General features: G+C 39.6%; 1 protein-coding gene across 1 annotated transcript in view; it reads right to left on the bottom strand.

The window, feature by feature from the left end:
- Positions 1–16,815, bottom strand: part of LOC126215089 (intermediate filament protein ifa-1) — a 63,953-nt gene that overhangs the window by 19,441 nt on the left and 27,697 nt on the right. Inside the window, exons 2-3 of the mRNA XM_049941735.1 lie at positions 16,453–16,591; positions 45–257 (exon numbers count right to left, since the gene is read on the bottom strand). Coding sequence (XP_049797692.1) covers positions 45–257; positions 16,453–16,590 — 351 coding nt within the window. The 5' untranslated portion in view covers position 16,591. The remainder of the gene's footprint in view (positions 1–44; positions 258–16,452; positions 16,592–16,815) is intronic.

Genomic DNA, 16,815 nt, shown 5'->3' with positions numbered 1-16,815 from the left:
AAGTAATATATGTACAAAATATAAAGCAGAACATGGGGGCAGACCTGGTTGAGGAGTGCCTTGTTCTTGAGCTCTTGGCTGTTGCACACGGCATCCTTGTCACGCAGGAGCTCCGAAGCCTTTGCCAGAGCTGCTCGCAGTTCGTCCAGTGACTCATTGCCCTTGGTGGCAGCAGCCAGCTTCTGACGCAACTCTGCCAGCTCACTCTCTTGCAGCTGCAAGCGTTTCTCAAACCCTTCCCGCTCTGCAGTATTTGTCTGGAAAAGAGGAATGAATGCATTATTGTATATGCCTGATGTAATTGATATAATAATTGGTTCATTAGGCTTCTGTTATGCAGCTGGAACCCAAAACATAATTGTGCAAAAAGAAATATTTCTGCAGTAAATTTTCAACTGTGGAGCCAACACCAATTATGAAATATGCCATTTTTAGAGGCTTGCTATGTGCAATGTGTAGTATATCATTAGGAAAAGCCATGGCACACTCTTAGGCTCTTCAAGAAATGAGAAATATTCACATGAATATAGAGAGAAAAACTATTATTTTAAGTTAACTGAGCTAGAGTCGACATTGTCACTAGTCTTCTGTTAATGCAGAGCCAACAATAATGTACGGACATTGTCACTTGCTGTGGTGGACGTGTTACTCCGTGCAGCCGCTGATGGAAGGTCTTATGGTGGCTCACCAAGGAAGAACCAAAGAGCCTGTATTAGCAATGAACATTATGCAAAATGTAACATATGTGACTTACTCTGTTGCATACAGACCGGAGAGAAGAAGGGGCACGAAGCTCATTGTAAAGTACAATATATGGTTGAAAAGGTGGTATTCTGGTTATGAATGCTTTATGTAGTTCGAGAAGAGAAGTGACCCCTTTTCCCAGCTAACTCACAAAATCTTCAGGGAAGAGGATCAGAGCAAGGCGAAGAAGATTATCAGGTGGAACTGAATAGCAGGAACAGCTCTACAAGATAAATTTATAGGCAACCATAGTATCCAGAAGATATTAATGAAAAATTGAATCTACAAAAGTAATCTATTATTCTGGGAAGATGTATGTAACTGGTAGGTTTGATTGATTGATTGATTGATTTTTATCGCCAAAAACAAAACATTTACAGGGATGTAAAGCTTGTATAAGCAATGTCAATAAATGTACAAACAACAATGACAATAAATACACAAATAATTAATCTATGTTAGAAATTATGCTCACAGAAATCTTCCATTGTATAAAAACAATTTTGAATTAATAAAGTTCTTACAAATATTTTAAATTTTTTCAACTCCAGACTCTTAACTGACTCTGGTAGTTTATTACCTAGCTTTACAGATGTGTGTGTGAAGCTGTTTAGAGTTTTGGTATATGAGCAGTAGTCTTTTCTTACATCATTGCAGTGTCGTGTGTGATAACTATGTACACCTGCAAGCACCAGGCACAAGACAAGCGTTCAAGCCATCACATCAAGCGTATCATCCTCTTTTCATACGAAACAAACAAACATGTCAAGCATCAAATTGCCTGGTGCTCTGTATTATGAGGGCTATTCAGAGACTAAAGTTCTGTTACTTTATGAAAAATGCTAATGCATTACAAGTTTGTTCTATTATATACAACTTAAAGCTAAAATGTTAGCTATTTTGTACGTAACTTTCTCCTAAGGAGTGAGTTTTTCAGTGCCCTCATAAAATTCTGCCACCTATGGGGTAAGCAGCTCTCAGGTTTACACGATGAGCTACTGTGGTCATGCTTTGACAGTCTCCTTCAACTTGTCATCATCTTCAAACTGCTGTGACTCTAGTAATTCTTTCTTCTTGAGAAACAGTTGGAAATCAAAGGATGACAAATCAGTGCAGTATGGAGGATGATCAGACGGTTCCCATTTCAAACCCTTAAGCAAGATTTGTGTGCATGTGGCTGTATGTGGCCTAGTATTATCATGCCCAAAAATGATGCCGGAACTCAACATCCTATGTGTTTTGTTTTGGATGGCGCTTCTGAGCTTGTTTAGAGTTTTACAGCAAATTTCGGAGTTTAATGTAGTGCCTCTTTTGATGAAATCAACAAGGAGTACTCCTTTCCTGTCCCAAAAACAGTTGCCATTAGTTTTCATGCAGAAAATGTTTGGTGGCACTTTAAAGAATTATATGTCCACCTACTGTGGGCTCATTCCATTGATTGGTTTTTTTTTGCTTCCACACTGACATATGCAACTCATGTGTCATCTCCTGCCACAATGTGACTAAGGAGTTCCTCTCCTCCTACATCATACTGTATCAGACACATTAATGCAGCTACCAAATCTTTTCATTTTATGTATGTCAGCTGGAAGCATTCCTAGAACTATGCAAGTTGGATGATGTGGTTTTAATCTTTTATAAAAATGAAATAAGGAATCTGCAGCAGTACTTATGTTGGAAAAATTATGGTATTTCTAAACCAGACTGCAATGTGCTAATAAGGCCGTTTACAGGCCATTGCAGAAATTGTGCATACATGCCTAACGCTGTTAGGTGTGCACACATACACTATGAGTTCAGATTAGTGTGTTATAGACAGTTGTGGTTTGTTAACATATATTAGAGCCACAAAACAGAATGAAGAGAAATCCTTCTCAGATACACAGCAAAGCAAGCCTAGAATATGGCCTCATGGGTAAGGAGGCCTTCTTATCAGAATGAAGAGTATAGGCTCACCAGTGAGTTGAATAAGAAAAGGAAATATTGTACATGCAACTGAAAATATGAAGTATGTTTTTACATTTTAGGTCTCAAGTCTTGGATAGATTGTATTATGTATTGGAAATTACAGGATAGTGTGCACCAAATGCTCTGTCATTAACTGCACCAGGCAACAATTTCAAAACTCTCAGAGACAACAGATTGTCAGATGCAGTGGGATGTTGGAATACCATCAATATGATATGAAAGTTGCTGTGGCCTTCTCCACCAGACATCACGATGCCTAGAGTATCAGCAACCAAACTGACAGCCTGCAGCCGCGGGTTGCCCGCTTTGCAGGCACACCGAAGCACTACACAACCGACAGGAAATATTGATTAACGGCCACAACAACAACAACACCACAGCAAAGACACCAGCGGCCACCAGGGGCCACTACCAGCCCACATAAACATAAGGAAGAGGTCGCTGCAAATCCTGGAACTATTTCCACACGTCAAACCACGTGACGGAAAATAGTTCCGAGGTACTCATCCGCTCAAGGCCGGCGCTCGGCCGCACATCGGCAGTTCATCGACTGCCAGCAGACACGGATAGCTGCCGCCCCGGCAGCCCGGCTTGGATCTTCTCGCTGATCTCTGGATTAGGCTTGGTATATCAGAGAAGTCTCTGGCGGAGACTAGTACGAAATTATTTAAGTTGTTTTCTATACTATTCTTGTACGTAGTTGTGATTTGAAGACGGATCACTGTTTTGTGTTGGTGTTATACTTGGAGAATTTGTTTTGGTTAATTGAACAGTCCAAGAAATTGTTTTCAGACTTAGATCGTTAGTTCCTTCTGCTTATGCAGACATATCAAAAGTAATGTTGCACAGGGTGAAACTGACAAAAAATGGGATTTGCAGCACATACGTGATAACCGAGCTTATCAGCCACAAGTTTATACAACACTGTCTCTGATATAAGAGGGAAATTGACAATTCTGTGAAATGAATTGATAATTTTCTCTGATTTTGTCAATAACATTTTCAACAAGTTCATCCATCCTTTCCAGATAAACAGTATCATTTTCACACAGCTCTATCACTCATAATGTTCTATCTGCACACTGCACAAAATTCACTACAAACGTCTACAGCTTTCTTTTTGTTTTGCAGGTTGAGAATGGATCACAGCACTTAATTCACAGTTGGCAGGGCTTTTTATGACAGTGGCCATTTTGATAGTGTAAATGACCATTCAATAACCTTCCTGCAGTGTTGACAAATTTGTAGTCTCATATTTAGACCAGCGCCACAGCTGTGCTAAAATCACTCCACTGTCTCCACTCCTCCATGAACCAGACAGCATCAGAACTTACTTTCCAAACAGCCCAATTATCTATATAGTTGTACTAAATAAATACAGGGTTATTACAAATGATTGAAGCGATTTCACAGCTCTACAATAACTTTATTATTTGAGATATTTTCACAATGCTTTGCACACACATACAAAAACTCAAACAGTTTTTTTAGGCATTCACAAATGTTCGATATGTGCCCCTTTAGTGATTCGGCAGACATCAAGCCGATAATCAAGTTCCTCCCACACTCGTTGCAGCATGTCCCCATCAATGAGTTCGAAAGCATTGTTGATGTGAGCTCGCAGTTCTGGCACGTTTCTTGGTAGAGGAGGTTTAAACACTGAATCTTTCACATAACCCCACAGAAAGAAATTGCATGGGGTTAAGTCGGGAGAGCGTGGAGGCTGTGACATGAATTGCTGATCATGATCTCCACCACGACCGATCCGTCGGTTTTCCAATCTCCTGTTTAAGAAATGCCGAACATCATGATGGAAGTGCGGTGGAGCACCATCCTGTGGTACGTTTAGCTCTCTGCTTGCTTTATTCGTCGACTTCCGTGAGCTACGCGTGAAACTTGCCCGCACACGTTCAACCGTTTCTTCGCTCACTGCAGGCCGACCCGTTGATTTCTTACAGAGGCATCCAGAAGCTTTAAACTGCGCATACCATCGCCGAATGGAGTTAGCATTTGGTGGATCTTTGTTGGACTTCGTCCTGAAGTGTCGTTGCACTGTTATGACTGACTGATGTGAGTGCATTTAAAGCACGACATACGCTTTCTCAGCTCCTGTCGCCATTTTGTCTCACTGCGCTCTCGAGCGCTCTGGCGGCAGAAACCTGAAGTGCGGCTTCAGCCGAACAAAACTTTATGAGTTTTTCTACGTATCTGTAGTGTGTTGTGACAATATGTCAATAAATGTAGCTACAGTGAATTTATGAAATCGCTTCAATCATTTGTAATAGCCCTGTATAATTTATTTCTCCAATAGTGGAGTAAGAAAACTTATAACAGAGTTCAGATGAAGCTTTACAGTTTTTGGACATCTTAGTTCCTAAAATGGAGAACTTTATCTTGAAGATTATGTTCTTTCTAACTTAGTCATACATCAACCCAATTCCTCCCCCCCCCCCCCCCCTCCCCATCCCTCTCTTCTTTATTATTTTAGATCTGATGTGTAAATAGTTTATAACATGAGCACATTACAGTGGATAATTTTTGTTGGCAGTAAGCTTTCATGACACACAAACACAAATTCCTTGCACTAAACAGTGCACTCTATTGCAGTATTCAGCACATGCTACAGCTTTACATTGTCTTTTCATAGGAGATGCAAATGCATATTATAAGATTAATGTCTCCAATATCAGCTATCTTAACAATTTTTTTGTTATTTATCCCTCCTGTGATGCCAGATGAATATGGAAATCTTGTAATGTTCAGAGTAGAAGAAGTTATATTTTACTGAACAATATATGAAATTTGTTGCAGAAGAAATAATTCATATTCATTTACAAATGTTTAATATATGTTGGAGCATTTCGACTCCAGCATAATCGAGGCTGTGTCAGTGAATAAGACCATACTAATTGCAGCAGCACAGTCAGAATATAATTTAATGCAGAAGCTCAGAGCTACAGGAAGTCAACAAACTCTAATCTGAACACACATGTATTTGAAAAAGGGGAACATTATAGCAAACAAGAAGGGCATTCAGTAAGTAATGAACACCTTTTTTCTGTAAGCAGGTTGGTTTTATTCAGAATTCATCACATTATTCCCCACTCCTCTGGTTAAAAACCCTTTTTTTCAACATAATCTCCATTCAATGTGACAGCCTTATGCTAGCTTACTAGGAGGGCCTATATGCCAGCATGGTACCTCTCTACTGGTCAAAATTGGAGCCAACATTTAACTGCAGCAATGATCTCCCCATCATCCACGTACTGTTCCTGCAGAGTGCATCCTTCATTGGGCCGAACAGATGGAAATCGGAAGGTGTGAGATCCAGGCTGTAGAGTGGATGAGGAAGAACAGTCCAATGAAGTTTTGTGAGCTTCTCTTGAGTGTGCAGACTTGTATAAAGTCTTGTATTGTCACAGAAAATGAGTTCATTTTCATTTTTGGGGTGATAAACAAACTGAAATCATTCTTCAGTTTCCTGAGGGCAGCACGATACACTTCTGAGAAGTTTGTTGCACAATGAGGGAGGACTTCAAACAGAATAACTGCTTCAAAGTCTGACTGCGGGTGCAACTTTGAACTTTTTCTTCAGAGGGGAGGTAGTGTGGCACAACTCCATGGATTGCCATTTGGTTTCCTGTTCAAAGTGATGGTAAAAAGGAAGAGGGAAGAGATGAAAAGCATATACGAAAATTGTCGTTTAAGGCCAACCCAAGAAAATAGGGATGCATATAGGAAAAAGAAGAAAACATACACCAAACTGATAAAAGAAACTAAATCGACATATTATGAAAACAAAATAGCAACCTCAACAAATATCACTAAGACCATATGGTCTCTCATAAATGGAAAGAGGAAAGGTGTAGGTATGGGAAACACTGGTAATAACATAGCACTTGAGGTAAATGGGAGGGAACTCATGGATGCACAAAATGTCAGCAATACCTTAAACAAACATTATACTGAAGTTGTGGAGAAATTTATAACTCAAAATAATACTTCAGAAATAAACACAATAAATATTCTATATGAAACAAAATGTTTATTCTTGATCCCAACTAATGAATCAGAAATTGTAAAAATAATGTTGTTGTTGTTGTTGTCTTCAGTCCTGAGACTGGTTTGATGCAGCTCTCCATGCTACTCTATCCTGTGCAAGGTTCTTCATCTCCCAGTACTTACTGCAACCTACATCCTTCTGAATCTGCTTAGTGTATTGATCTCTTGGTCTCCCTCTATGATTTTTACCCACCACGCTGCCCTCCAATGCTAAATTTGTGATCCCTTGATGCCTCAGAACATGTCCTACCAAGCGGTCCCTTCTTCTAGTCAAGTTGTGCCACAAACTCCTCTTCTCCCCAATTCTATTCAATACCTCCTCATTAGTTACGTGATCTACCCATCTAATCTTCAGCATTCTTCTGTAGCACCGCATTTCAAAAGCTTCTATTCTCTTCTTGTCCAAACTATTTATCGTCCATGTTTCACTTCCATACATGGCTACACTCCATACAAATACTTTCAGAAATGACTTCCTGACACTTAAATCTACACTCGATGTTAACAAATTTCTCTACTTCAGAAACGCTTTCCTTGCCATTGCCAGTCTACATTTTATGTCCTCTCTACTTTGACCATCATCAGTTATTTTGCTCCCCAAATAGCAAAACTCCTTTACTACTTTAAGTGTCTCATTTCCTAATCTAATTCCCTCAGCTTCACCCGACTTAATTCAACTACATTCCATTAGCCTCATTTTGCTTTTGTTGATGTTCATCTTATATCCTCCTTTCAAGACACTGTCCATTCCGTTCAACTGCTCTTCCAAGTCCTTTGCTGTCTCTGACAGAATTACAATGTCATCGGCGAACCTCAAAGTTTTTATTTCTTCTCCATGGATTTTAATACCTACTCCGAATTTTTCTTTTGTTTCCTTTACTGCTTGCTCAATATACAGATTGAATAACATCGGGGACAGGCTACAACCCTGTCTCACTCCCTTCCCAACTGCTGCTTCCCTTTCGTGCCCCTCAACTCTTATAACTGCCATCTGGTTTCTGTACAAATTTTAAATAGCCTTTGCTCCCTGTATTTTACCCCTGCCATCTGTAGAATTTGAAAGAGAGTATTCCAGTCAACATTGTAAAAAGCTTTCTCTAAGTCTACAAATGCTAGAAACATAGGTTTGCCTTTCCTTAATCTATTTTCTAAGATAAGTCGTAGGGTCAGTATTGCCTCATGTGTTCCAACATTTCTGTGGAATCCAAACTGATCTTCCCCGAGGTCAGCTTCTACTAGTTTTTCCATTTGTCTGTAAAGAATTCGCATTAGTATTTTGCAGCAGTGACTTATTAAACTGTTAGTTCGGTAATTTTCACATCTGTCAACACCTGCTTTCTTTGGGATTGGAATTATTATATTCTTCTTGAAGTCTGAGGGTATTTCACCTGTCTCATACATCTTGCTCACCAGATGGTAGAGTTTTGTCAGGACTGGCTCTCCCGAGGCCGTCAGTAGTTCCAATGGAATGTTGTCTACTCCTGGGGCCTTGTTTCGACTCAGGTCTTTTAGTGCTCTGTCAAACTCTTCACGCAGTATCGTATCTCCCATTTCATCTTCATCTACATCCTCTTCCATTTCCATAATATTGTCCTCAAGTACATCGCCCTTGTATAGACCCTCTATATACTCCTTCCACCTTTCTGCTTTCCCTTCTTTGCTTACAACTGGGTTTCCACCTGAGCTCTTGATATTCATACAAGTGGCTCTCTTTTCTCCAAAGGTCTCTTTAATTTTCCTGTAGGCAGTATCTATCTTACCCCTAGTGAGATAAGCCTCTACATCCTTACATTTGTCCTCTAGCCATCCCTGCTTAGCCATTTTGCACTTCCTGTCAATCTCATTTTTGAGACGTTTGTATTCCTTTTTGCCTGCTTCACTTCTGTGTTTTTATATTTTCTCCTTTCATCAGTTAAATTCAATATTTCTTCTGTTACCCAATAACAATACATAGTCTAAATACAAGAAACACCGAGGGACTAGATGGTATATCCATTAAAGTAATCAAATGTTGTTTACAATGGGTAGTAAACCCATTAGCCTGTCTGATAAACTTATCTATAGAAAAAGGAATATTTCCAATGTGCCTAAAAAAGAATAAAGTAATCCCTATACATAAATGAGGATGCAAAAAAGACCCAGGAAATTACAGATCTATAACTATTACATATGTACTCTCTAAAATAACAGAAACCATAATAAAAGGCAGAATAATAAATTTGATAAAAACAGGCAATAATTTCAACAATGAACAACATGGATTCGGAAAGGGCAAATCTACCAAAACAGCAATAGCTGAATTTGTAACACTTGTAACTAAAGCACTTAATGAACAGAAGAAAGTCTATGGTATGTTCCTGGACCTATCTAAAGCATTTGATTGTGTATTTCATGACATCCTTTTAGAAAAACTTCATTGTTATGGTATAAGGTGAAAGCAGTAGACATCATTAAATCGTTTTTGGAAAATAGAAAGCAGTGTGTAGAAATAAAGCAAATAGTTAAAATAATATTACAAGTGTCTTTTCAATTTTTGAAATTGTGAAATGTGAAGTTCCTCAAGGATCCATCCTTGGTCCACTACTTTTAATTTTTTATGTCAATGATATGACCAAATCAGTATCTGATAGTGTAGTCATGTATTTAGATGACATTTCATTTGTTGTTACCAGTTCTACAACACATGACCTGCAAGAGAAGGCATCACTAAATGTGAAAAGTGGAAACAATTATTTCAAGGGTTCTTTAGGGAAGGAGACCAGACAGCGAGGTCACCAGTCTCATCGGATTAGGGAAGCACGGGGAAGGAAGTCGGCCATCCCCTTTCAAAGGAACCATCCTGGCATTTGCCTGGAGCGATTTAGGGAAATCACGGAAAACCTAAATCAGGATAGGTATATGACATGAGAGAATCACGTAAATAACATGTGCAGCAAAATAGGTTCAAGCATATTTCTGATGAGAAAAATGTCAAAGTCATTAAATAGACACACTCTACAATCAATGTACTATGGACTAGTCCATTCACACCTGTCATATGGTATTCTGGCTTGGAGAAATGCTGCAAATGTGCACACACAAAGGGTATTAAGATTGAACTGTTGTCCTCCCGAATGCGAGTCCAGTGTCTAACCACTGCGCTTTATTTCAAGGAAAACAATCTCTTTATAAATGGAAACAAAACAACATACATGCAGATACATGCAAACAAAAAACACACTTTGGACAACATCACAGTCATGCTTGGAGACCTGGAACTAAAGGAGAAAGACAGCTATAAATTTCTAGGTGTAACCGTGGATAGGTATATGACATGAGAGAATCACGTAAATAACATGTGCAGCAAAATAGGTTCAAGCATATTTCTGATGAGAAAAATGTCAAAGTCATTAAATAGACACACTCTACAATCAATGTACTATGGACTAGTCCATTCACACCTGTCATATGGCATTCTGGCTTGGAGAAATGCTGCAAATGTGCACACACAAAGGGTATTAAGATTACAAAAGAGGGCCATTCGATGGATTGCAAAAGCATCACCTAGAGAATCCTGTAGAAATAAATTCAAGGAGCTAAAAATTTTAACAGTAGTAAAAACTAACTGCACTGCATTGCTAAACAGAGAATATCATGAACATAATACAAGAATAAAAAATTATAATATAGAAGGAAGTAGGCTAAAATTAACAGATAAAGAACCTGTAAATGCGGACACATACCATACAACAGCTTACCACAATGTATGAAGATGACAGAAAGTATGTCCCTTTTTAAAAGAAAATTAATGAAACATCTGACCAATATTTGTCCTTACAGTGTTACAGAATATCTTGAAATAGACAAATTAAATAGTGTGCCAGTATACATTTTTTATAATGTACTTTTAATGACATTTTCTGTGATTACTCTATAAAATATATGTATACGTACTATCTTTTTGTAACTAGCAAATATATGTATCAGACAGACTATAAATGCAATCGCACATAAATTGATACATATCACTGTATTTTTCTGCTATGTATATGTGAGATTTATGAAAACATGAAGTGTCCAATGTCGTTGTAAGAAATGACCCATGGACAAATAAAGAATAAAGAATGTACGTGTTTCATTGACTGTGACAATGTTCAACAAATAGTTGTCACAATCAGCCTTGTAAAGCACACGTAATTCTTCACAGATAGTCTTTCGTTGCTCTTTATGGTCTTGTGTTAGGCAGCGATGAAGCCAGCAGGCACACACCTTTGAATACCCCAACTGATGGACAAGTGTGTCAGCATTACCAACAGAGACGTCCTGTTGTGCAGTGAGGTGTTTCATTGTCGTCCATCAATCATGTTGGATGAGAGTGCCTACATGTTCCAACATTGTAAGAGTCATTGCTGTGTGCAGCCACTTGGCAGACAGGTTTGCGTGACATTGGTGTGCTGATGACAGGTGCCTCGTCCAGCGTCTCACCGTGCTTTTGTTCACTGCCAGGTCTTTGCGGGTATTTTCCAAGTGCCTATGAATATCTGCAATGCTCTGGCTTTCTACCAAAATAAACTCAATGACAGCCCTCTGCTTTGAATGCACCTCCATTACAGACACCATTTTGAAGTCTGTGTACAGCACTGCCACCAATCGTAACTTCATGAAACTATAGGAGCTGAAATGTGAATATTTAATAATGTTCCACAACAAATTCTGCATTTTTCAACTGAAATTTGTTGCAAAAATCATATGTTGCATAACTTATTGAACACTTCTCTTATCTGTACTGATTTTATGAAATAGAGAAGAAGATATTTGCATGGTATGAAGTGGGTCTCGTTATAGGTCTACCACTGTCGCTTACCAGACTGATCCCGTCTGAACTTTTGTACCAGTTTGTTCACTTACAGCACTCTGCAGGATGGCCTTTAACTTCAGCAAGGCACTGCATCACACCACTGCTCCTGAACTGAGCCAGAATGGTTACAGGAACACTTTATGGATATGGGAGAACTGCTGTGGCCCTTTAGGCCAACTGCCTCAGTGCTTTTCGGTACATATGAGACAACACTGAGTGAGATGTGAACAGCCTTACAGCCAACTCTGAGCAATCTCTGTGAGTTGTGGGTAGAGTCGAGTAGTTGTGGAACAAGGTGGCTCTGCAATGCTTTCAGTGCTTTGTGTAGTCCATGTTGTGATGAGCCACACCCATCATCAGGGAGTGTCTCTAAGCAAATTTTTCCTGAGTACCATCAAATGGGGTGATTTTGGACAGTTTTGTGGTTATTTTCACCATAACTTGCATAGCTTTTGTTAGATTTAATTATTTGTTACAGGAAAGGTGGGTATATGTTTAACAAATAACATATCCTAAAAACAGAAAATTTGTGTGTACCTCTATTTACCTGAGCAGACAAATAAAATGTCCAAAATCACCCCCATGGATTGGGGTGATTTCAGATGTGTTTTTTAAATCTCTGTTCAAAATTTCAAAGTGTATGGGGGAATTTGGACAAAAATTGACTTTTCTTTTAAATTCTACATTCTTCCTACTTGATTTTGGTTACTTTTGGCACATTTTAACGTTGCCCATGATTAAAAATAGGTGATAAGTGTTGATATAATGAATTTCATACATTAAAGGTCTGTGATACCTTGTTTCAATATTTCTCCTCATTTGGTACTGGTTGTCCTCCCTTACTTCTCTTAGTTAACTGTTAGAAATTTTTTTCTCTTTTCAGCCAGATTAAACAAGATAGCATTTCACTAAATATCTAATATCCAATTTAGTGACAAGAAATCACCAATGATTAGCCCTCAAGGTACCTCACTTCAGTATTTCTTCTTCTTCTTCCTCACTTAGTACTGGTTTTCCTCCCATTTTATTTATTTATTTATTTATTTTATGTATTTCCTCCATTTTATTTTGAAGGGTTGATGTATGTACACCCCGCAAATTACACGGTTTTCTACATGATAATTTGCCACACTGAATATTGTGAAAAGCTTTTATACATTCTCACCATTGCCCAAAATCGCACCACACAGTACACAGTTCTGTAAAAGCTGTACTTATTTTATAGCTTTACACAAAGAACTCAACAAACTTGTACAGGAATTGTCCCAGTGCTGTAGGCTACTGAGCTCAATCACAACTGCAGTTATAATACTTTCCTGCTGGTCACAACAACAGAAAGTTTCCACTTGACGATACCGCCTGAACTTTCACAATTACACTGTTCATCAGATATTTACCTTGGTAAACAATGAACCCAAAATAAAAGTCATAGCATGCAATAAAAACAATTTTGTGATTAAAATATGTGGCATGCAGAAATGAAAATGAGCAGCAATTCATTTCTGTGCAGCAGGAAATAGCAAATAAATCATACTGTCTGAATTCCCCCCCATGTCTGAAATCACCTCATTTGACTTTATATCAATTACTAATTGCCCCATAACAGATGTGGAGATAATCCAGTTTGAACCCTGGTGGCAAAAATTCTCACTTCCAGTATTTGGGCAACAAGGTCAGGAGGGGTGGTGACATAAAGTTCCTGATCACCAGTCCATGTGCAAATGTCCTGGATTAAATTCCAAACTTCTCCACAGTGTTTCATGATGTGAGGACACATGACACTGTTGACAGTGATCTGTTCACTGGATGGGGACATTTGGCAGTCCTCTTGGTGCTATTTGAAAGCAGTAGGCTATGTTCCAGCATTGTGTTTCACCTTCTCCCTTCCCTTCACCCATAACAACACAAACTGACAATACACTGTACAAAGGGTGTTTGAAAAGCCCATGCAAAAATAAAAACTACTAACATTTTCGGGGTAAACCTTTCTTATTTTTTGACATAGTCTCCTTTTAGACTTATACACTTTGTCCAATGCTGTTCTAATTGGTTGATCCCTTCCAACTAATAGGAATTGTCCATGTCTGCAAAATAGCTATTAGTTGCTGCGCTCACCTCCTCGTTTGAATAAAATCTTCGTCCCACCTGCCATTTCTTCAAATTGGGGAACAAATAATAGTCTGAGGGAGCCAAGTCTGGAGAATAGGGGGGATGTGAAACGAGTTGGGATCCTGTTTCCATTAATTTTTGTGAGCACAACTGCTGAGGTGTGTGCTGGTGCATTGTCATGATGGAAAAAGGCTTTTTTGCAGTGCAATTGCCAGCGTTTTTCTTGCAGCTCGGTTTTCAAACGGTCCAATAACGATGAATAATATGTACCTGTAGCAGTTTCACCCTTTTCCAGATAGTCCATGAGGATCACTCTTGCAAATCCCAAAAGACAGTCGCCATAACCTTTTCGGCTGAAGGAATGGTCTTCGCCTTTTTTGGTGCAGATTCTCCCTTGGTAACCCATTGTTTAGATTGTTATTTGGTCTCAGGAGTATATTCATGTATCCATGTTTCATCCACAGTCCTGCGGATTCTTCCTGAACAGCTGCAAACCATCCTTGCAACACTTCACATGATTCCATTTTTGGTCAAGCATGAGCAATCGCGGAACTCATCTTGCGGATAGTTTTCTCATGTCCAAATGTTTATGCAAAATATTATGTACCCATTCATTCAAGATGCCCACAGCACTAGCTATCTCATGCACTTTAACTCTTCTGTCATCCATCGCCATACCATGGATTTTACCAATGACTTATGGAGCCGTAACCTCCACAGGGCATCCAGAATGTTCAGCATCACTTGTGCCCATATGGGCACTCCAAAAAGTTTGAAATGACTTATAAACTGTTCTAATCAAAGGTGCAGAGTCAAGCTTCACTTAAGTCTCCTGAGATGTTTTGCCTTTCACGAAGCAATGGTTAATCACCACACGAAATTCTTTTTCGTCCATTTTTTGACAATCACTTGACTTCCTCGATTTACATGAATGCCAAACACAAAGAAATAGACCAATATGGCTGAAACTTGGTGTGCGTTCTTTCCAAAGATGCTACTAACTAAACATGACCTCAATACACTCCAGTGGTGCCATCTTTTGGACTTTTCACGGACTTTTCAAATGCCCCTCGCACAAGCACTCATCCCAATAAACTACATGGCACTACATAACAAGTTGGAGGAAGGCAACAGCAAACCACCACTAAGTAACCGAAAATCGATTTTTCTGACAATAAAACAACAAAATACAGCCAATGCTGATTTTCCTTCCAATTCTATCAACTATTTGGTCGTGGTGCACACAACACGCCATGGGGTCGCCACTCAGGACCTTTGCCTTTCGCAGGCAAGTGCTCTACGAACTGAGCTACCCAAGCACGTCTCACACCCCGTCCTCACAGCTTTACTTCTGCCAGTACCTCGTCTCCTACCTTCCAAACTTTACAGAAGCTCTCCTGCGAACCTTGCAGAACTAGCACTCCTGAAAGAAAGGATACTGCGGAGACGTGGCTTAGCCACTGGGTCTGTGGCTCTGTGGGGTCTCTGCCACACACAAAACCTACAATCAGCTCTTACTAACTGAAATCCTGACTCATCTGACCAGGCCACAGCTTTCCAGTCAACTAGGCTCCAACCAATATGATCACAAGCCCAAGAATGCTACAGCAGGTCATGTCATGATATTAGCAAAGACACACACATCGATCGTCTGCTGCCATAGCCCATTAACACCAAATTTTACTGCACTGTCTTAATGGCTACATTCATTGTATCTCCCACATTGATTTCTGTATTTATTTTACAGAGTGTTGACAATAAAACAAAAAATACGGCCAATGCTGATTTTCCTTCCAAAGGTCCTGAGTTCGAGTCTCGGTCCGGCACACAGTTTTAATCTGCCAGGAAGCTTCATATCAGCACACACTCGACTGCAGAGTGAAAATCTCATTCTGGAAGCATCCGCCAGGCTGTGGCTAAGCCACGTCTCCGCAATATCCTTTCTTTCAGGAGTGCTAGTTCTGTAAGGTTCACAGCAGATCTTCTGTAAAGTTTGGGAGGTAGGAGACAAGTTCAAGTCTCGGTCTGGCACACAGTTTTAATCTGCCAAGAAGTTTCATATCAGTGCACACTCCACTGCAGAGTGAAAACCTCATCCTGGCCACAGACCCAAGTTGTCACAAGGCACTGTGCAAGCTGATGGTGGCTCCATAATGGTGTGGGCTGTGTTTACATGGAATTGACTGAGTCCTCTGGTCAAGCAGAACTGATCATTGACCGAAAACAGATAGGCATGGCTGCTTGGAGACCATCTGCAGCCATTCATGGATGCTATGTACCCAAACAACTATAGAACATTTATGGATGACAAATTGTCATGTCATTGGGCCCCAATTGTTCACAACTGGTCTGAAGAACATTCTGGACAATTTGACTGAATAATTTGGCCAACCAGATCACCTGACCTGAACCCCACTGACCATTTATGGAACATAATCAGGAGGCTAGTTTGTGCCCAAAATCCTGAAATCGTGGACGGTTATAGAGGAACCGTGGCACAATATTTCTGCATGGGACTACCAGTGACTTGTTGAATCCATGCTACATTGAGTTGCTGCACTATGTCAGGCAAAAGAAGGTCCAACATGATATTAGGAGATATCCCATGAATTTTGACATCTCAATGTATGAGTATGTTGATTACTGCACATGGTATAAAGTATCTTTGAGAAATTTGCATTTGCAGAATAATTAGATGAGGTGTGCCTATCTGCTTTCCAGGGTCTCCTTACCTTGATCTGTTCTTGCAGTCTTTTTATTTCCTCCTGGGCCTCGTCTCTGTGGTTTGTCGCTTGACTCCCTTGGTCCTGCACCGGTTTTGCCAGTTCCTGCGTGCTGCCATCTACTTGACTGCTTTTATCCTCCGACATCCTGTGATGAATCAGATGGAACAATAGTAAAATGTGCCAAATGACATGAAACTTAGCCAATGTGTAGCACACATTACAAGGCAAAAAAATGAGGGCTACACAGAAAGTGGCTTTCATTTTCATGTAGGGAGGGAAATGCTGGAGTGGGGACAGAGTGGCATGGACAGAATATGTGTTTTACTGAATCATACAATAGGTTTGTTGCTTTTGGAGCTGTGGTAACAG

Source organism: Schistocerca nitens, chromosome 12 (genome assembly GCF_023898315.1).
Source record: "Schistocerca nitens isolate TAMUIC-IGC-003100 chromosome 12, iqSchNite1.1, whole genome shotgun sequence".
In the NCBI taxonomy this organism is placed as follows: domain Eukaryota; kingdom Metazoa; phylum Arthropoda; class Insecta; order Orthoptera; family Acrididae; genus Schistocerca; species Schistocerca nitens.
Note: the sequence above shows the minus strand (reverse complement) of the source record. Positions and strands in the feature narration are given on the sequence as shown.